Source organism: Papaver somniferum, unplaced genomic scaffold (assembly GCF_003573695.1).
Source record: "Papaver somniferum cultivar HN1 unplaced genomic scaffold, ASM357369v1 unplaced-scaffold_117, whole genome shotgun sequence".
NCBI lineage: Eukaryota > Viridiplantae > Streptophyta > Magnoliopsida > Ranunculales > Papaveraceae > Papaver > Papaver somniferum.
In genome coordinates, this window is record NW_020620714.1 from 5,335,985 (window position 1) to 5,357,500 (window position 21,516).

A 21,516-nucleotide genomic window follows, 5' to 3' on the forward strand; every position below is an offset into this window, starting at 1 on the left:
TATTTTGTAATATAGTTGTGTGTACTCTAAGTTGTATTTTGGTTTTTATATCATCTTTTGTATGTATAATTACATGTTTAATATAATACGTATGTTTTATTAACTCATTGTTATCCATGTATTATATTTTTTGTGAAGGGTATGGATTCCAAAAGTAATACGACTAATAAAATATTTCGCAGTAATAAATATTTTACTGATTTGAAAGGATATAAGGCAAAAGTAAACACTATCTCTGGTTCAACAAATTTAATAGATGGTTCGGAAGAGCCAATATTATCTTAGCAGGAGGTACAGAACTGAAAATCAGTGATGCCTTGTATTCTCCGAGATCTTTGAAAAATCTGTTAAGTTTCAAAGATATTCACCGAAATGGATATCATTTAGAAACAATAAGTGAAGATAATACAGAGTACTTACCTATCACATTATCTGACACACTCCAGGAACGTGTTGTAGAGAAGCTTGCAGCTATCTCTTATGGGTTGTATCTTACAACAATCAAAGCTAGTGAATCTTATAGTGTCATAAACCAGAAGTTTAACGATCCAAAAATATTCAAGATTTGGCATGACCGACTAGGGCACCCAGGATCTACCATGATGGGTAGAATAGTACAGAACTCTCAAGGACATCCTTTGCAGAACCAGAAGCTTTTGTTAACCACGGTGTAGATGGGGAAAAACGATTTGCTGGTTTTTAGGGAATTGAGGAGACGTCCGTGTGGAGACTCCTTGAACCGAGCGAAATGTTGAACCTCACACAGATGCACTGCAAGAAGGGAGTGCTTTAAGTTCGAGATATCAATTTGTAGGATCCGACCTAAACAAAGAACAATGGCCATTCCAGAGTCAATTCAGTTACAAGAGAGGATGGTTTGATCGTAGGAGGAAAGATGAGCATGTCTTAGGTTTGATCGTTTGGGTCCCAACTATCTTCTTTTGATTCGGCATTCCTTTAGTCGCGGTAGTGGGATTCGACACTTGTGCAGAAATCAGAGCTTTCTGATTTTGTGGCACACGTGAACACTCCTGCAAGGCTATGGAGAAATTCCCAAATTGTTCTTTGACGTGCTTGAACATCATCTCAGTAATGAATGTCTCAGTGAGATGCTCGATTCGGAGAAATGTCATATTCAACCACTTGGTAAAATATTGTTGAAGTGATATTACCAACTTATAGCATCTTGCAATAGCAGAGATGCTAGGATAATTGAGTCCCCACGCTAGAATATCATGTGAGGAAATAAATGACATAAACATGGGAGGAATGAGACTTGCCTGAGTACTGGACCTTTTGATGAATGTTTATGCATTTTTGCAGGTTCTTGTTTCAACCTCATAAAAGTTCGAAATAATTCCAAGTGCTCTGATGATGGAACTTCCGTCAATCCTTCTGGATCGGATCTTTCTTCGTTGGAGAGATGTGTAACCAAAGGCGCTTTGTAAGTACCCATCTTTTCAGCGTGGATCCACGCTCGTTTGAAGGATATGTCATATCCTGGATCCCCTGATTACGTGAAACTTGGTTTCCGTCCAGGTTGAACTTATGTTCACTTTGAGAGTGATGTAGCCATAAGTATTTCCGAGCGTTCCTTCAAGGTCTCTGATTGAGATGGGATCTTGAGTAGCTCCTTGTTGATTGATGCCTGTGGATATATGGTTTTCAGTGGAATGTTGTTGATGGCGGTGCCAGCATCGATCAACGTTCTTCCAAATTCGTTTCTTCTGGGATTGACTGTGGTAAGCAGTCCCCAGTCGTACGTCTCTTGGTCTGTGGCTTAAGGCTCAATAAGTATTTTCGGAATGGTCTTATTGACACGATGTGGTTCAGTACTGTGAACATGTATCTCCTTTGTGCCTTCGACAGATAAAGTAATTCACGTTCGACCAAGGATTGAACTGCCTCTTTGATAGGTTGTTCAGAGAGTGTAAAGGTTCTGACTGGGAGAGGATTCTTGTGTACTCCTTCTGTCCCCAGTATAAGATATTGTGGATCAACCTTCTCTTTGAAAATGTCTTCAAAACTCCGCAGTCGCTTGTGGGATGATTGACGAACCTGTGGAAGCGACAGTAACGAGGACTTTCCATGTCTTCTTCAGTTGGTTCTTTCTTGCCATATGGCAACTTGATTGCACCATCTTGGACCCAGACATCCAAGAATTCGATCACCTCTTCAATGAAAAAAGAAAAGTCAGGTGCTTCTTGATCAGGAACTCTTGTGCGTTGGTCAGAGGATTGTGCGTATCGCTTATCCTTCCTTTGTGCTTTTGAAGGAGCTGAGGTATGATTGCGCGGCGGTTTTTATTTCCGTTTTCTCCCTTCTGCAACAGTTTTTGTAGAAGGCTGGAGGTTTTACTGCTTCTTGATCAGACGCCTGCTTCCTCGAGTGTCTCGCGGGTGCAGTAGTTACCGATCTCTTCGCCGCTTCATGAAGCTCTGAGAAGGTATGAAAACGAAGATTTTCCAATAAATCTCCGTAGACCGGGATCATGCCGTTGATACATAAGTCTACCAGTTGTTGCTCCGTGACGTTTGGATCATGACAGTCCAGGGCCTGGATTCTGAATCTTTTCACGTAGTCATTGGGATGTTCATTGTTCCTCTGAAATATTCTTCAATGATTAGATAGAGTAATTTTCTCTGACACAAAGAAGTACTTTATGTAGAAGGCGTTAATCCTTTCTCCCCAATTTTTGATAGTTTCTGGTGCGATGTTGTTGTACCAGGTGTATGCCCTGCCTTTCAAGGATTTTGAAAATTCTTTGAGGCGAACAACATGGTTATGTTCATGTTCACCCAAGGCTTCCAGGAACCGAGAAACATGTTCCCGAGCATTTCCTGTTCCGTCATACAAAGTGAAGGTTGGAGAGGAATAACTTTTTGGAAGAGGAATCCTTTGCATAGCAGCAGGGTATGGAGGCTGGTGACGATGGACATGTGATTTCTTATCCTTTCCACGGTTCTCCAAAAGGCGCTCCAAATCTTCCCGAGTAATGAAATTTGGTGATTCCTTTGCTGATGGATCGTCTCCATCTTTCCGGACTTCGTCGTCATCCACTGTATGAATTGGAACTAACTCAGGATCAGCGTCTGAGGATTTATCTTTTTCTTTTCCCTTTCCTTGAGTTTTCTCTGACATCTTTCCAGTGAGAGTCTTCATATAGTCAAATAACTCCTTCTGAGCAGTAGACATATCGTTTTGATTCTTTGCAAGAGTTTCTTGCACTTTGATGAGATCAACGATGGTAGGTGGTGTGTTTCCTATGACTTCCTCAGGGTGTCGGCCGAACAGAGGATTACCTTCCGTGTTGGAGTGAGGAGGAATAAAATCACCACCGTCAGTGTTAGAGGCTGGAATCGTTTCCGGGATATCCTCATTGTTGTTGTTTCTAGTGCTAGCGTGGTTTGTGTTGGAACCTGTAACTAACCCAGACCTAAAACCAGCCATCTTGTGAAATTGTGAGATTGCAACCGAGAGATTAATCTCCCACTCTGGTCGCCAATCTGTAGATAGAGAAAAACGATTTGCTGGTTTTTATGGAATTGAGGAGACGTCCGTGTGGAGACTCCTTGAACCGAGCGAAATGTTGAACTTCATACAGATGCACTGCAAGAAGGGAGTGCTTTAAGTTCGAGAGATCAATCTGTATGACTCCGGCCTAAACCAAGAAAAATGGCCGTTCCAGAGTCAATTCGGTCACAAGAGAGGATGGGTTGATCTGTAGGAGGGAAGCTGAGAAATGTGCGGGATCAATAGTGATCTGAGATTGTAGGTGTGTTGTGAATTCAACGTAGGAAAGTTCTGAATTATTGAATTTTTACTCAATTGAGAATGATTGCTCAGACGATGAGTTCGTGTAGACGAAAGATTGTCTGTATGAACTTGCCGAGAATTGCTTGTCCCTTTCAATCATGATTCAGAGGTCTTTTATATTGCTAAGTTGAAAACACCATGATCCCATGAAGTGTAATAGTTGCTGGATTCACAGAGTGTGGAAGTGGGAAATCATGTCAAAACCAGTTGCTCATCGTGCGGAGACTTGGTTAACTTTCCACCCACTACTTTCCTGACTCTTCCAACTGATTGCACGACTTGCCCACATTCTCGTCGTGTGTATGAACACACGTGTCGTAGACCGCCAGACCAAAACTCTAGTTAATATCCCCCCATGTGACACGATTGATGTCTCGTGATTGTGGAGTCAGTTGCTGACTTTATGGGACGATGAGTCCATGTATTGCTGAGTTGAACATGATTTGCAAATGTTCTGAAACTCATGAGTTAAATGTCTGCTGAGACGAGGCAGTATTATGTTGATAACCTAAGACGAGCAAGTGTTGCTGAATTGTTGAATATTGATAGTCGAACCAATATTCTTTAATATGAGCAAATATTGATGGTCTGAGCAAATATTGCCGGTTTGAGCAAATATTGCTCGTTTGATGAATTGTTGGTAGAAGGACCAAATAAAATATTAATTTAAGATACTGACTGTTGGGTCGAGTATAATAAATAAAAGTGTTGATCATGGGTTGAACATATAAATTATCAGTACTTAAATCTGCTCAGAATCACGTTTTTGTAGAGCTCTGGATTCAAAAACCCTAATTTTAATTAAATTGATGATTTATTGAAAATCAACCGCACGGAGCGAAGGGACCGGCTATCTGGGATGATAACTCCACCATGTAACGCCCAAATGCTCGAATGAGCAAAATACCAAAGTCTCTTCGGGACCAGTTGGTGAAAGAATGATTAAATGCTGGTTTAATCATTTATTGAAATAATGCTCGTGTGAGCGTCAAATAATAAAACCTAGTCATGAAAAGATGAGGGACCGACCAAGAGGACATGAGACCGGATCTTGGTGGCCGTGGGACCAATTGATGGTCGTTTGAGGAAACCCTCAATTGTTTGAAAAGAGTTTGAACCTAATATGAGCAATTGAGCAAATTAGGTTAAAATCATTAAAACCTGTGGGACCGGCTGTTTGAAAGACTTAGGGACACCCTTGGTATATCAAGGGGATGTTCCCGTGTCACCATAGTGTCCGTGTCTCAGTCCTGAGAGTTTCAATATTTACCGATGCGCGTTTGAGCAACATTTTGAGAAAATATGCAGAATCCAGGGTTTTGCTGAACATTTTTCTCAGTTTTATGCATTTTCTCTGAATTGAGGGAAATACCATGAAACTAGAGAGTTTTATAAAATTAGGGAACTTCCATGAGATGAGAGAAATAAAATAATAATAAAATAGGGAATGATGGAGTGTGGGACCGGCAATGGCCAAGGGCATGGCCGGCAGGCCAACGGGCACTCTTCCCAATTTTATGCAATTTTCATGATTTTAAGGAATTTTCATAAAATCAAAGAGATTTGTTGAAACCAAGGTATTTTGTTGAAATCAGGGAGTTCTCATGGAATGAGGAAAACAAAACAAGTAATAATAATAAAATAAGGGGCGTGTGGGACCGGCTAGGGCATGACCGGCCGGCTAAATCCCGGTCCCACGGTTCCCCTAATTTTACAATAATTTTCATGGGTTTAGGAAAAATTCATGAAATCAGGGAATTTTCATGGGATGAGGGAAATAACAAAATAATAAGGAACCGTGAGGTGTGGGACCGGCCACGGCCAGGGCATGGCCGCCCGGCTAGTGGACTTGGTACCGTGACACCTTTCCTGATTTTATTATTTCTTTGACATAAGGAAATATCAATAGATTAGGGAATTTCTTTGAAACGAAGGAGATTTGCTCAAATGAAAGGATTTTCATGAGATCATAGAAAAATAATAAAATATGATAAAATATAAAATTGGGCGCGGGACTGGTCACGGCATGACTGGACGGCTGGTGAGCCCAGTCCCCTGGCGCCTTTCCAAATATTTTTTTATTATTATTTTTCTTCCTATTTTGCATAGGTTCATCATTCCTTCGTGTTCTGAAATGCTCGTTCGCGCTTTCAGATGGTGGTCTGTGCATTATTGCTAAACACACTTGCACCATTTTAGTCAGGGCTTATTCGATGCTCAGATGCCTGTACGTTGGATATCTATTACTAACCCATGGAATTCTGCTGGGAAAACCATAAATTGAAGTAACGAAACATTCGAAGAATCGTATAATATAGTTGAACATTCAACTACGATTAGAGATAATTAATTGAGGGCTCTATACTAGCATGGCTTCCTATCTAGGAGCATTAATTATCTGAGAGTTGAGCAATATGAGTGTCATATTTCTCCTGTATAGTCAGGGATAACCTGGTTGCATCCTGAAGATGTTGTTGCTCTATACTAGCAGGCATGCTGTCTAGGAGCCATCCAATCTTTCGATTCTATACAGAAATAATCACCGAAATTTCTCAGTATTCATGAGACGTGTCGTGGCCTCAGCTGGGAGACTACACATTTACATATACTCTGAGAGATTGCCTTCTCAGTCAGAGGTTTTATGGCATGAGCTTTCACGCTTTATTGAGAGACATGAGTCTCAATACTCATCCGATTTCCGGATCCGGAATATGTATAATTATGGTTTTACGATTTTGCCCTTATCGAAAATCCACCATCTACATTAAGTCCCCTGCTTAGTAACAGTCATGTTCATCAGTCAGCATTGAATGGTGATTTTCCAGGTACTGACAAAAATTAGTAAATGAATTTAGAATATAAGATATTACCGGATTTCAACTGAATGAGCAAATTATGGTTTGAGAAAAACCCCAGTGGCATAATAGAGCGTCATCCAGAGAGCATAAATTGATATGGAACTGCTGATTTGATGACGGGTCCTTGGTCGGTTTAGGATTCATGGGCCGGGCCCGAAAAGGAAATCCTTGTTTTAGGAATAGACGCTCGTTCGTTCGTTAGTTTAAGGAACAAACAAAATATACCTGGGTCTAATGATATAAAATTTTGTCTATAAGGTTTCACGAAAACCAAAATTTTATTTTTAAAATATGTGAAATTTCACAAAGTGGAATAAACTCTCGTTTCAAAGGTGGATACTCGTATGAGAGAATTTTTTTTTTTTTTTGAATAGACGTGCGTCTATTAGTAATAAAATTTTGTTTATGAGCTTTCATGAAATTTTTTATCTTCGAGCTTTCAGAAATCTTTGAAAATATACTCTCACTTCAAAGACAGATGCTCGTGTGAGGGAGCAAAAATATATAGATATATTTTTAAAATTTACGTGAGTTTCACGTTAAATATATATATTTTGTAAAATCATTGTTTTGATTTTGAACAACTGTTGAAAGCAGACAATTATACATGGTGAAATAATGTCTGTATGTGAGTTTTCACAATTGTAGAATAGACGTCTGTCCAATTTTGAAAAACCAGTGGATGTTCACACAGTAAAAATTTGTGTGGGTTGTTCACAGTTTTATCAAGTCATGATTTTGAATAAGGAATTTTGCTCGTCTTTGCAGGTTTGTCGGAACGAGCAAGTTTTCGAAATTCTGACGTTATAATCACTACAACTAGTGAATTTGTAAATAGTTAAGAGTTGGATTGTTACCATTTTTGTTGCGAGTTTGTTATCGGTATATCCATGACTCCATGTCTTTCGCCTCAGATAGTGGTGACTTCTGGTTACAACCACCCTTCTGGATCTTCCGGGCAACGCTCCAGAAATATCAAGTCAAATATGAAGACTTTTGCAGATGTTCATGGATGAATCAACCTTTCAGAGACGCTGGAAAGCTGGTACTTTGTATGTCTCTCGATCATCTGTGAGTCGTCCCTTATCAGCAGAAGCACCGCCAACTTCAGAAAATGAGACTATCAGTTGACAATGAATTCAGGATTTGCGTTGATGGTGTAAATCCTGATTCAGATGTGGATGAACAAAGGATTTCGCCATAATTCGTCATCAGAAAATTCAGAAGCCGGACTTTCAGTAAAAACGTTGTAGAATCTTCGTCCTACGTCGGATTTTCGCGGTCCGCATATGTATCTTCGTGCCCAGAAAATTTCCAAGCTTTTTCAAAGAATTTCTTTGACTTTTGAACATGTTTAAGGCCTAAAAAAGGCAAAAGAGTAAACTTCTGGGAGACTTTCAGAATTTTTCAGATTGTATGTTGTCCAATGTTTTGGCCACATATCCTTGCTCGTTTCTTTAATTGCTGTGAATTTTAGATATGTTATAGAGGACATACATACGAAGAGAATGGTGTATGACCCATCCCCAGATTCTTCACTAATTGCTCCCAGCTCGTCGGTTTGTACATGACAGTGTAAAATCATCTCAGACGAGCTTGCTGTAAAACATTCATGTTGTGTCTTTAGACCATTCGCTTGTGTCTTGAACGGTTGGTGAAGGATTTTAATGTCATTGATTCGTTTGAGATCAGGACCCCTGAGATACATCAGATGGATGTTAAGACAACTTTTTAAAACCGTGAATTAGATAAATAAATTTAAATAAACCAACCTGAGGACTTTGTAGTGAAAGGTTATGAAGACAAAGTTTTTAAATTGAATGGATCTTTGAATGGTTTTCAAATAAGCACGTATACAATGACATGGAAAATTTGATCATGTGATAATGTGTAGTGGATTTAAGTTAATGAATCTTACAAGTGTATTTTTACAAGTAACTTGTTAAGGATGCCTGTGTGATTGTATGCTTGTATGTTGATGATATGCTTATACTTGATATAAACATAGATGTGATTAATTCCACTAAAATCATGCACTGCATGAGAACGTTGACTTGAAATACTTAGGCCCTTTTGATGTAATCTTAGGGATGAGGATTAGTCTTTCTCATTCTAGTTATGTTGAATTTGTGCTTATGAGATACAATCAGCCTGATTGTACGCCTGCGTGTACTCCATACGATTCTTCTTGTAGACTCGAGAAAAATTAGGGTAATGGAGTATCTTCATTTGAATACTCAAGAGTTATAGAATGTCTGATGAATTTAATGAACTGTAAGAGTCCAGACATTGCCTATATTGTGAGTAAGTTAAGTAGATATACTTGTAGTCCATAGCAAGAGCATTTGGATGCACTTAGTAGAGTATTATGGTACCTAAAATACTCTATTACCTTTTGTTTGATTTATGAAAGGTATCTTGTTATCCTTGAGGGACTTTGTGATGCAAACTGGATAGTTGACTCAGAGGAGTCTAAGTCTACGAGTGGATATGTTTTCACTCTAGCATGAGGGTTTATTTTTGGAAGTTTTCCAAACATACTTATATTTCTCAATTCATTATGGAATCTGAGATTATTGCGTTAGATAAAGCACGAGAGGGGCCGAGTGCCTAAAATGCTTTTTAGAAGACATTCCTCTCTGGCATAGGCCTGTGCCAGCTATATCTATACATTGTGTTAGCCAAGCTATAACAGCTAAAGCTAAAAATAACTAATTTCAATCGGCGTTATTTCCATAGATTGGATAAAGTCCAAGGAAAATATTGCACAATCTTTGACGAAAGGTTTATACAAAGAGATAGTTAAAAATGCATCGAGGGGGATGTGGCTTTTATAATGCAACATTCGAGCAAGGTGTTTTTACAAAGAGCGCATATGTGTATCTTTTTGTACATATATGCAGAAAATGTAGGTGTTTTTATCATGAAACATTCGAGCAAGGTGCAGTATCCTAGATTGTTGGTGTAGCAGTAGAAACAAACACATGAAGAGGGTCATCTGGTTATGTAACTATTTATCTTCATTTTCTTTATTTTTTGGCTATGTAGTTCAAGTGGGTTGGCGTTGTTTTTGAGAACCACCACACCATAATATAATTTATGTATGAATAAACTTATTATACTTAAATGAATAAAATTTTAATTTTCTTAAACTGTTATCCAGCTTTCCCCTCATTTAGCAGTTAATCTAAGAAAGTGAAAGCTTTGTGCATTTGCGCTCCATGTAATTTTATATTACCTGTTTATTTTTTTTGGTTAGTATATCGGATTTTGATGTTTCTTTTCTTTTTAGGAAAAAATAGAATTCTGCGAGTGAGAATAAATTCACTCATAAATATTAATTGTATAATAAGAAATACAAATAAGCAGTGCCACCGATTAATCCAACCAGAAAGAAATTATCACACAATGGGAAAAAAATACACATATAAATATAAAATATGGAATTTGATATCAAGGCTACAAGGATTATAATAAAATTTAGGTTTAAGTCATGGGAATTTTGAATTAAAAGAGTTTCATTGTAATTATTTAAGGACGTAATCAAGTTTACGTTTAAGTTATGATAATTTTTAATTTAATGGATTTCATTACAATTATGAAACTATTAGATGGTATTTATGCCTCAATTATACTTTGTGTAGTTTCTAATTTAAGTTAAATGTTTGTTCTCATGTTTATATAAACCAGGCCCGAACAATTTAAAAGAAATTAGATCTTTTTAATCCTATTCCTTTGATGATGCTGGATGAACAATGGCGAACATGTTGGTAATTAATCAACAAACGATGTTTGAAAATCCTTTCCAGCTTGGATACAATTCAAACAAAATTTTAGGGTATTGCAGTATATAAAATATTTAGGTAATGCTTTTAGTTGCTATTGTCAAAGCTGTACATAATTACGTATCCAGAATTCATATTTTCGATGTGTACAAATCATTTTAAACTATATATATAGCATTCTAATTACTAAAATATAGTTTGAGGTATCAAACTTTTATATCCGCTAAAAATAATCCGACCAATCAAGATTTTTTTTTGAAGATGTTTAAATGCAGTTGGGCAACGGGCATGGAACGAAGCCCCGCCACACAAATCGACAATTTTCACCAATTCCGGTGCGTAGTACGGGTTACATACTAGTCATAATATTAAAACCAAATACAATAATTACAAGTAATTACCCGGGGATCCGAGGATCCCAGACCCTTTAGAGAACTAAAGCTGGCAGATCTTACTCCATATATACATGGGGTACTTGGTAATTTTTCCGTTTACGATTACGTGGCAAAGTATACTTGGCTGTCAATATACTTGGCCGCCTTTTGGTGTTCTTTTTTATCGCAATCTACTAACTACTACATCTATTATCTTATCTTTTCAGCCTCTAAATCGATAATTGCTCTTCTCGCGTGCAGGTTCACAATATCACGAAGCGAATAAGTTGTAAAGTATCAAGTTCAGTGGTTATCAAGAAATTACCACGCAATACAAATTTCCAAACATAGTGTATTATGCAGGCTTGCAATGGACTAGAGGCAAGATAATGTAACTGCTTCATGCACTCCGAGCACTGGCAAGGCTCCGATGATTTCAGGGTATTTAGACTAATAGTCGGCTCCGCTCAATAGCTCCAATTACCGTTGTTTCCTGCAGTTAATCTCAAGCCTCAACAGTAGGTTCGAAACTCGCGGACATGCTAGCTAGGGACTATAGCTAGAGAGTATTGACTAGGACAAATCAAGACAAAAAACATACAGTGAACTCCAATCAATAGAGCAGATCCGTAAGTCCACTTAAAGTTCCCTATAAAGTAGCTAGTGTTTACATTTCAAGTCTAGCTGATACTAGTACTACTAGTGAACGAGAGTGTCAATTTTCCTTGGTTTCAAACTATCTAAAACTCTAATAAAGAAATTGTTAGAGAAAATGAGTTTATAAAAATTGAGTTTATAAAATAGTTTGATTTTTTGGTCTTGAAAGGATTGGAACTTAGGACCTATTGGTCACTAAGGATACTAGATCATTTTCACTAATTGTGGATGAACCTTTAGTCCCACATAGGGAAAGCTAAAGATGATACCTCTCCATAAGTATTGAATTTTTTGATATTAAAGGTGGCCCTTGGATCATTAGTATTTTTGTGCGAAGGGGAGGACTTAGGCAATGAGCTAGTTGGTGCAACCACATATTTTCACACACGCGCGGTGCATCGCACCGAAACAAAGCACGCATGCCGCCGTCCGAACGTGCGTCCGTGCGGGACGGGCTAGCTAGATGAATATACCCGACGTTGTACACATGCATATGTAGTTGCTACATCAAACAAGTTTCGTACCAGTCTATTCATCATGTGGTCTTTCAGTACTTGTACAAATGGACGGTAATGCGATGCAAATGTACACACGTTGGGACCTACGAACAAACAAAAGTACCCATGTCAATGGACGGTGATTCAATGGCGATGGGTCATTAGCATTTTTGTGCGAATGGGAGGACTTAGGTAATGGGCTAGTTGGTACAACCACATATTTTCAGTGCTTCGCACCGAAGCACGCACGCCGCCGTCCGAGCGTGCGTGCGGGCGGGCGGGCGGGCCGGGCTAGCTAGATGAATATACCCCACGTTGTACACATGCATATGTAGTTGCTACATCAAACAGGTTTCGTACCAGTCTATTCATCATGTGGTCTTTCAGTACTTGTACAAATGGACGGTAATGCGATGCAAATGTACACACGTTGGTACCTACGAACAAACAAAAGTACTCATGTCAATGGACGGTGATTCAATGGCGATGTCCTTGCGTACAATCAGAGTTCTTAGAGTTATAATGCAATGAAATGCCAAGGTTAGAATTATAAATAGTTATCTATACATAAACCATTCTGCATATTCAATTACCAAACAAAAGCTTCTTTAAATCAAATATATAGGAGTTGATTTATTAGTTTCACACTCATCCATGAATTCATTCTCTAAGACGACTCAAATGGCATCCTTCCCTCGTCTTCAATTCTTCTTCTTTTTAATGATCAGCATCACTCTATGCCCATTCTCCACACATGGATGCCACGAAGAGGAAAAAAGGGCTCTGTTAGATATTAAATTTAATCTGGTCGATCCATCTGGTCGCTTGTCTTCATGGCAAGAAAGCACCCAACATAAAAACTGCTGCAGTTGGTATGGGATCGAGTGTTCAAGTGAGTCTTTACATGTAATATCTATCGACCTTAGAAACAGAGACCTTGAAATGTACCGTTATGATGGTTCCTCTTACCGGACAGCACCAGATACAGCACTACGAGGTATATTATCTACACATCTCTTCAACATTACTCATTTGGAGTATCTTGATCTTGGCTTCAATGATTTTCAGGGATCAGAAATCACACATCAGTTTTCTTATCTAACTAATCTCACCCATCTTGATCTCTCCCTTTCAAACTTTTCAGCGTCGATTTCAACACAATTCAATAACCTAACATCTTTACAATACCTCGACTTATCATGCTCTTTCTGGATTGGAACAGATAGTTATACCACCTTTTGCTTAGAATCATCATCCATTAATTGGGTTCGAGGTTTAGAAAATCTCCAGGTATTAAGGTTGAGTGGTATTGATCTATTACAGGCTACATCTTCAAAAGAGAATGATGCCCAACATATTGCATATCTTTGGAATCTTAGGGATCTCGATATCTCTGATTGCAATATAGCTGGCCCAGTTTTCCCAATCCATCAGTTTCACAATCTTTCCCGTCTATCCATTCTCAAAATGAACCGCAACGATCATCTCAATTCATCCATCCCACTACAACTGGCTAATTTGACAACACTTTCAGTTCTTGAGTTTTCTCATTGTGATCTGCAAGGTTCAATTCCTTATCTTCCTCAACTTACAGAGCTTGATGTGAGTGCTAATCGTCATCTCAGTTCCGATCTTACTAGGATTTTTGAATATCCTTGGCCCAGACTGCAAAAACTACAGATATCATCGACGAATGCAACTGGATCATTTCCGAGTTCAATTTCAAATGCATCACTGTTAGTCAGATTTTCTGCCGCAGATAGTAAAATTCAAGGGCCTTTACCTTTTTCAATCTCCCATCTAAAATATCTAAACTTTCTCGACTTGTCTTACAATAACATCCAAGGACCAATACCTAAATCATTTTGTAAGATTTTTTCCCTTCAGCACCTAAGTTTAGAAGAAAATATTATAACAGGAATCATACCAAATTGCATCACAAACCTCCGAAATCTTAGTGTCTTTGATGTTTCAGGAAATTTTATTACAGGAACAGTTTCATTGATCTCTTTGATCAATGAACTAAACCTCACTTTCCTAGACCTCAGTGCAAATAATTTAACAGTAGTTATAGATCAACACCTATATCCATCTAAATTCATACTAGAGAGGTTAGATTTACACTCATGCAATGTGAAAGGATTCATCCCTACTTCCATTTGTAATTTCAGCCATTTGGAGGAAATGGATTTGTCTTATACTAACCTCACAGGAGCAATCCCTTCTTGCATCCACAAACTCATAAAACTCAATCGCTTAGATTTTTCTAAGAACAGACTTTCCGGTCCCCTTCCTCTTCTACCTCCAAATGTTGGATATCTTGATTTATCAAATAATAAACTTAATGGTGAAATCTCATTAGAAAACGGGAAAAGTCTATCCAGTGTTAGCGTTACCCTTAATCTTAATGAGAATGAACTTTGGGGTTCAATTCCTTCTTCATTATGTTCACAAAAAACAGGAAATTCATACACAATACTTGAGGAGATTAACCTCTCCAACAACAAATTATCTGGGGCAATACCTTCGAGTATAGGGAACTGTAGAAATCTTACTACTCTTAACCTTAGCAACAATAATCTAACTGGAAATGTTCCAAATGAGATTAACCAAGCAGAAAAGCTGGAATATCTTTATTTAAGTGACAACAATCTCGATGGTGCGCTTCCTACGTTCATCACAAAACTTAAATCTTTAAAAGTTCTGGACTTACGAAACAACAATCTTGAAGGTATTATACCCACTGGTCTTGGTTCACATAGTGACCTTATGATTCTTTCTTTAAGGTCAAACAAATTCAATGGGTCAATTCCTAAAGAGATTTTCCATTTGCAACAACTTCGGATACTAGACTTAGCTTTGAACAATTTCTCGGGTCAAATTCCATTTAAGCTAGAAAACTTGACGAGCCTAACAGGTAGAAACATTACAACCCTGTCTACGTACAATGCGCAATATCAGCTGGTTATCAAAGGCACTATGGCCCAATTTAAGCAGATGTGGCTCTACAATTCAGGAATAGATCTATCCTGTAACATTCTCAGTGGAAGCATTCCAGAAGAGATTTGCTTATTAAAAGAACTAGCTATGCTGAATCTGTCCCATAATTTTTTCTCAAGCAATATCCCAGAAAGTGTCGGCGATATGTATAGTCTTGAGTCTTTAGACTTAAGCTCCAATAGATTATCTGGACATATCCCACAATCATTGACAGTAATTGACTCCCTTAGTTTCCTAAGCTTGTCTCGTAATAATTTGAGCGGTAAAATTCCAAGAGAAAGTCACTTTGATACATTGAGTGTGGATGGTTCTGCTTTTGCTGGGAATGAATTATTGTGTGGATTTCCTTTAGAGAAAGATTGCATGGGTAACCATAATATTAGTACTGGTAGTAGCATTCATGAAGACGATCAAGAGGATTGGAAGGAAAAGGTTTTGTTGTATGCTATAGTTGCCATGGGGTTTGCAGTTGGATTTTGGGCTTTGTTCTTTGTTTTGCTTCTAAAAAAACAGAAATGGTGGTTCCCATATTGGAGAGCCATCGATTCGGTTGCAGTGAAAATAATAGAATGTTTTTTATAGAAATTGATTGTAATAAAGTGTTTGTTGAAGTTAAGCATATTTAAAGAAGAACTTAACAAATAAATTAAGAATGAGTTTGCCATTCTATATGAAAATTTTCCTTTAATTTTGAACTTCCTTACACAGCAACGATGTGAAACTCAACTAGAGCTGACCCTTAGTGCATATATTGCTAAGATCATGTTTCCCGGAGACATTGATCACCCATTCTCTGATGGATGTGGTGCTCAATTAGCCACTAGGAAGGTGGTTAAGTAGGAAAAATACTAATATTATGTTCAACATATGAAACTAATTGGTGCAACAGTACGAACGTTGTGTCTACAAAAACGAATTATCAATTTTTACCCACACTGCCGACATAAAACCAAAAGATTCTCTGTGATACAAAAGATTCCAGTACCTTAATTAATACCCTCCAAATGAAGTTAAACTAAAAGAGGTAATCAGCAAAAAAAATATGCTTGATTAATGGCAAGTTATGCATACTATTCACAGAAAAAATGCTCATTTTACTCGTACACAAATGGAACACAAATTCAAAGACGTATATAAACAAAAGCTACACAAAAGATGATTAAGCCATCATTCAAAGTTTATGAGCATGTGAAACCAAATCAAAAGCCAAGAATCTCTTTTTATTTTTGTTAACACAACATCTAGTACGTGTACAATATGACCCAATATTGTACACGGTAACTTCTCAGCTAAGAGTTTATTCTCTTGAGTATTAAGAATTCAAAACCAATTAGGAAATACTTTACCTTGAAGTCCAATAAACTCTTGTATATATATCTCTGTATATTTGATGTTGTGTGATTGAAATCAATAAACGATTTTCTGTTTGAAGTCTATTCTTACTCTTCTTTTAGTTAACCTAAACTTCAGTAAATCTGTCTTGTTATCAGCCATTGTCGATCCTCTAAAACTTTCGATAGAATCCTCCACGATATCTTCAACTAAATCCTATTTATTAATCACCTCTTATGTTTCTTCTTTACAATCTTTTGTTATGTCATCTCTTCAATTCTCTCAACCCCATCACATCATCACAGTTAAGCTTGATGAAACAAATTACTCGTTATGGCGTGCACGGTTTTTACCATATTTTCAAGGTTATGACTTATATGGACATGTTACTGGTGAAAATTCGTGTCCGTCACCTACTCTTGATGATCAATCTCCTGATGCTGCTTTTGTTTCATGGAGAAAACAGGATAAAATTCTACTAAGTTGGTTGTTTTCATCCCATACTCTGGATGTTGTTCGCCATGTTCATTACCTAACAACTTCTCAAGAAATAGGGACATCTCTTGAAGCTCAATATGCTTCCAAATCTGATGCTCAAATCCATCATCTTCATTTTGAATTCCGTGCTTTGAAGAAATGGTCTCAAACTATGCGAGCATATATAGATCGTGCTCGAGATATTGTTGATAATCTAGTTGTTGCCAATACAACAGTCACTGACAAAGAATTTCGACATTGTGTTCTTGCTGGTTTAGACAGTTCATATGATGCAATTTTGAATAAGGCTACATTGACTAACAAGATGATCAAGTCTAAGTAAGCACCAATAAGGCTCTAGCTAGGTAAAGATGAAGAGGGTCTTTTAGGGACAGAACTTACTGTTTATCATTGAGATTTCTGCTGCTTATGTAGTCTGTTGTCACTTGTCACTCCACAATGTCCGAGTGTCTTCTCCTATTATGAATGCAGATAAAGGTATTATGTGTCCAGCACTTGTTTATAAATGACAATCTCATGACTCAAATATAATTTCATGAAACATTTTATACTCAATAATCAGATTAAAAACACCAAGTTATTAACATTTCACCTGGCTGTGCCACCATAGACGACAACCATACACACATACATACCAAATTCAGAATGGATAAGTCAGGTGCACAAAGTAAATCAAACTCAAGGATTTATAATTTTCTTAGACTAAATAAAATGCTTGCAAAATAAGAATTATTTGGAATTTCTTCCCTACTCGCACAGTATATCAAGAGCCATTTACATGTTAAAAACATCTACCTTAATGCAATATAAAGTCTCTTAATTACTTTCTTCACGGAAAAGTTCTCATAAATATCTAAAAGTTCTTGGTTTAAGTCCCGAGCTAATTCATGCTCTAAGTTATTCAAAAATGTGGTAACGTATCATGAGAAAAATCCCAACAGAGCCGTTTTCCAGAAATTTCAGCACCAACATGCTGTTTTTGCAATGCGATAACTCCTAAATTAATGACCTGAATCAAGCATGCTACACCTTTCCCGAAAGCTCTCACAACCCTTTACAACTTCCTAGAAGGAACTCATGCCAAATTAAAAGTGTAAATGCTTCAAAATCACAAGACAAGACTGTGTCAGGTGCTGCCTTCAGGAAAACTCAGCTGTGACTACATGTACGTTTCAAGCTATAACTTCTAATTTATAAGTCCAAACATCATGCTGTTTTAACAGATTATAGAGGAGATCTAGATAAACATTTCTCGTGAAGAAAGCATTGACAAAATCCCAATAAAAATGTACTGAATCATTTTTGTTCACGCAATTGTAGGTACTAATCATTTTTGTTGCTTTTCACTGCATATACTAAAGCATGTATATTTTCCTAGGCGCTCATCCAAATTCGACGAGAAATATCTTCCTAAAGTCGTTGGATAATTACCTATAACTATCTAGTTCAACTTGAGGCTAACCCATGTCATGATGGAACCTTTATACTTGTTTAAAGACACCATGACATGAGGATAACCCATTTATACAATCATGCTTTTAATAGTAATTCTTTGAGACATTTCAACAAACAATTATAGGACACAGTAGAAATGCGTTTCAGAAATCACACCATTTATAAACCCATATAAGAAAAGTGTCTCTAACTATGTATATAAGCAACTAAACTAGCCTATGTTGCCAAGCCATTCAAGTTAGTTCGAAAAAGGAACCAAGACAAGAAGATTCCATAAAAACCATCTGCACACACAATTCAAGTTAATATTTCTAAAATATATCAAAGAAAACAATAGAGAACAGTTACCTTTCTTTTTTTAATATCTTTTAGGCTTTGTATCAAGCACGAGTGACAATATTTGGTGCTTGAGAAGAAGAGCTTACACAATTCAAGTTATTAATTTCGCAGAAGCACCTTCCTAAGATTGTGCTCCCTGAAACCAACAACATGATTGAATAGTTATGATTCGACATGAACCTATAGCACATCACTAGTACAGTAACCACATAGTATAATGACTAAAGAAATTACCTACACAAACATATGACATGAATTTAATTGCTTTCCAATACATGTGACTTCATTCCATATTCTACAAGGCAAAAACATTACAAGAACTCAACAATTTTGCTTCTTAAGTAGTTCGTGATCTACTACATAACTACCTTGTTCTTTGTTCCACTCATCTTCTCATCGAACTGTGGTTCGTAGTGAGAGCTTCAGCCACACCACTTCTACGCAGAATAGCCCTGCATTCCCACAAGTTTGAGATACTGACGTCCTTCTCCTCGACAAGGAAAGTGACATAGCAAGAGCCACTGCTTAAACCCTGTGATTAACCTCATTCACATAAGGAACTTCCTCAATAAATGTACGATAAATTGAAGCGACATTACAATCAACATTTAGTGGATCCATTTGCATATAACTCAAACTAAAATTGAAAATTAATCCTTCTCAAGAACAGAAACAAACCCAAAGAATAAAAAATGTACGCATTCCTAATGTATCGATGTTACCTTAGCACCTGGATGTTCAACTTCTAGCATCTTCATAAGCAAACTACAGAGAAAATGTTTAGCAACACTAGTATCCAGTACTACACAAACCTAAGTCCTGTAAAATACACAAACTCATTTCAATATTCCACTCCAGAAACAAAATCAATTAGCATAATTTTAGTATCAATGAAAATTTGAACTTACCTTAATTTGTAAGACAGATAACATATGGCTGGAGTGACTCAAAAAATTTTCTCTCCTACCTGAAAGACTTCCTAGAGAGAATCTAAATATGAATCAAATACAACAGATCCTGAAATTGATACAACAACAGCTCCTAAAAACAATCCACTTTAAGTTTGTTGCCATGGCATCTAAGAATGACCCAACTGCAATCAACAGAAAACAAAACAAAAACAATTCAAAGTCGATTAAAACAACCAAACAGGGGACATTTAATCAGTGGGCTAAAAACAATCGTTGTGCGAATGGAAATAAAAACTAACCATAGAAATCGATTACCTGCATGGAAAGAACAATCAAATCAGTATTAAAAGAAGACTTTGATGACGACACATAACGTGATACATTATTGAAAAAATTATAGCAAAACATAAGCCAAGATATTCTAAAATTATATAAAGAACTTCTGCCAATTTAAAAAAAAAAAAATTCTAAACCCAACATCAAAATCATTAATTAATAATACTACATGAAAAAAAGATCAAACCCATAACATTACTCAAATTAGAATTCCTCAATTCACCTTCATCCACAAACTTATAACCTAAAATAATAATTTTGACCATTCCATTCATAAAACCCTCCCCATTGATTCAAGAATTAATTAAGAAAATTGAATAAATTACCTCATCTTTTCATTAGATTGTTTCTGAAAGCAACACCTGCAAAGAAACATGACAAATATCAACCTACATATAAAAATCTAGGGTTTCAAAATTGAAAAACAGATCTAGTCTGAAGAGAGAAATAATAAAAATTATACTTGAATTTCATATACGGAAGTTGGTATAATCGAATTCAATGTTTCGTTCTTAATATAACTTCCATCTGCAAAGCACACACATCACATTAAAAACCCCGAATCTAATTGATCAAAAATAACGTTCAAGCCCTATTTCTATTAGAAGTTGGAAGAACATCTCCATTAGCACTACCTTGACGTGAAGTTTCTACAAATTGAACATCTAATGACTTTTACATCCATCCTCATCAGGAAACCCCTAAATCCCAAATTGGAAAAAAAAAATACAGATAAATCCTTAGATTGTAGCAAACTAACATCACGAAACATTGAAAAAATGTACGGAGAAATCTTCTACATAACAGTTCTAAATCGATTGTAGCTGATTTAAACCCAAGAAGATTTCCAACTTACATTAATTTCTAAACGAAAAAAATTCTTCACGCTGATTCGAAAAAAATTCTTCATTTTGATTCAATTGAGAGGAATCTCGAAATTAAAGGTTAGAGCTTCACTAGTAATATGATTTAATCATGGTGGGATTGTTCTTCTTGGATTGATCTTTGTTCCAGAAAGCCTGGGTTTTTAGTTGTTTGAAACGAGAGAAACAATGGAGAGAGAAGCAATGGTGAAAGAGATGGAAAGATATGAAGTGGGGTGACCAGATAAGGTTTTTTTTTCATCCACGTGCCCGCTCACTTCTGTATCTCAGATTGCTCAATCTTGGCCATACATAGAGTGGGCCCAAAGTTCCTGACACAATACCACCAGATCTACGTCGGAGTTTAAGGGTCTCTGAATTGGAGGGCAGAATGGTAAATTTATTTAGTTTTTCACAGACCGTTACATAGGCTCTGAATTTTTTCCGTGTTTTTACCATATCATAGACCGCTAAATTTGGTCAACGGTCCAACTACGGTCAGTGAGGGTCTCGGATGGTGGTGGTTGCTCCTTCCCTTGGGGCCGAGATTTCGAGGGAGCATGGGTTCTTAGTTTCTTTGGTTTTAAGTTCTATAGGGTATTCCTTTGAAGATTTTGGATTTTGTTTTTCTATGAGATTTTCTTGTTCCTCTTATGGTTGCTCTAATGAGTTTGAATCCTAGTCCCTTGCTACTTCGGTCATGCTTGGTGGGTATTCCTTCTTAATGGAGTTTTGATTGGAATCTGGTTTGTGGAGGCCTAGTCCCTTGCTACTTCGGTCATGCTTGGTGGGTTC

The 21,516-nt window shown here is 37.1% G+C and overlaps 1 protein-coding gene and 2 long non-coding RNA genes across 3 annotated transcripts; 1 reads left to right on the forward strand and 2 right to left on the reverse strand.

Annotated features, from left to right (window-relative positions):
- Positions 1-12,586: 12,586 nt before the first annotated feature.
- On the forward strand, positions 12,587-15,612 carry LOC113329557 (probable LRR receptor-like serine/threonine-protein kinase At4g36180). The gene is made up of 2 exons (XM_026576421.1): positions 12,587-12,984; positions 13,210-15,612. Exons 1-2 carry the CDS (start codon positions 12,642-12,644, stop codon positions 15,567-15,569), a joined length of 2,703 nt encoding a protein of 900 aa, XP_026432206.1. The 5' UTR covers positions 12,587-12,641; the 3' UTR covers positions 15,570-15,612.
- A 2,803-nt stretch (positions 15,613-18,415) lies between these two features.
- LOC113329405 lies at positions 18,416-19,560 on the reverse strand. The gene is made up of 3 exons (XR_003349862.1): positions 19,520-19,560; positions 19,334-19,430; positions 18,416-19,143 (listed from the first exon to the last, which is right to left on the reverse strand). It is a non-coding gene; the product is annotated as an uncharacterized LOC113329405 (long non-coding RNA).
- A 50-nt stretch (positions 19,561-19,610) lies between these two features.
- On the reverse strand, positions 19,611-20,803 carry LOC113329919. The gene is made up of 5 exons (XR_003349996.1): positions 20,715-20,803; positions 20,494-20,559; positions 20,322-20,386; positions 20,185-20,220; positions 19,611-19,704 (listed from the first exon to the last, which is right to left on the reverse strand). It is a non-coding gene; the product is annotated as an uncharacterized LOC113329919 (long non-coding RNA).
- Between the last annotated feature and the right edge of the window lie 713 nt (positions 20,804-21,516).

Bases quoted from the DNA above. Each gene is read 5' to 3' on its own strand.
- LOC113329557 (XM_026576421.1), top strand. From the start codon at position 12,642: ATGAATTCATTCTCTAAGACGACTCAAATGGCATCCTTCCCTCGTCTT. The intron at 12,985-13,209 runs GTATATTATCTA...GGATTGGAACAG, and splicing joins ACCAGATACAGCACTACGAG to ATAGTTATACCACCTTTTGC.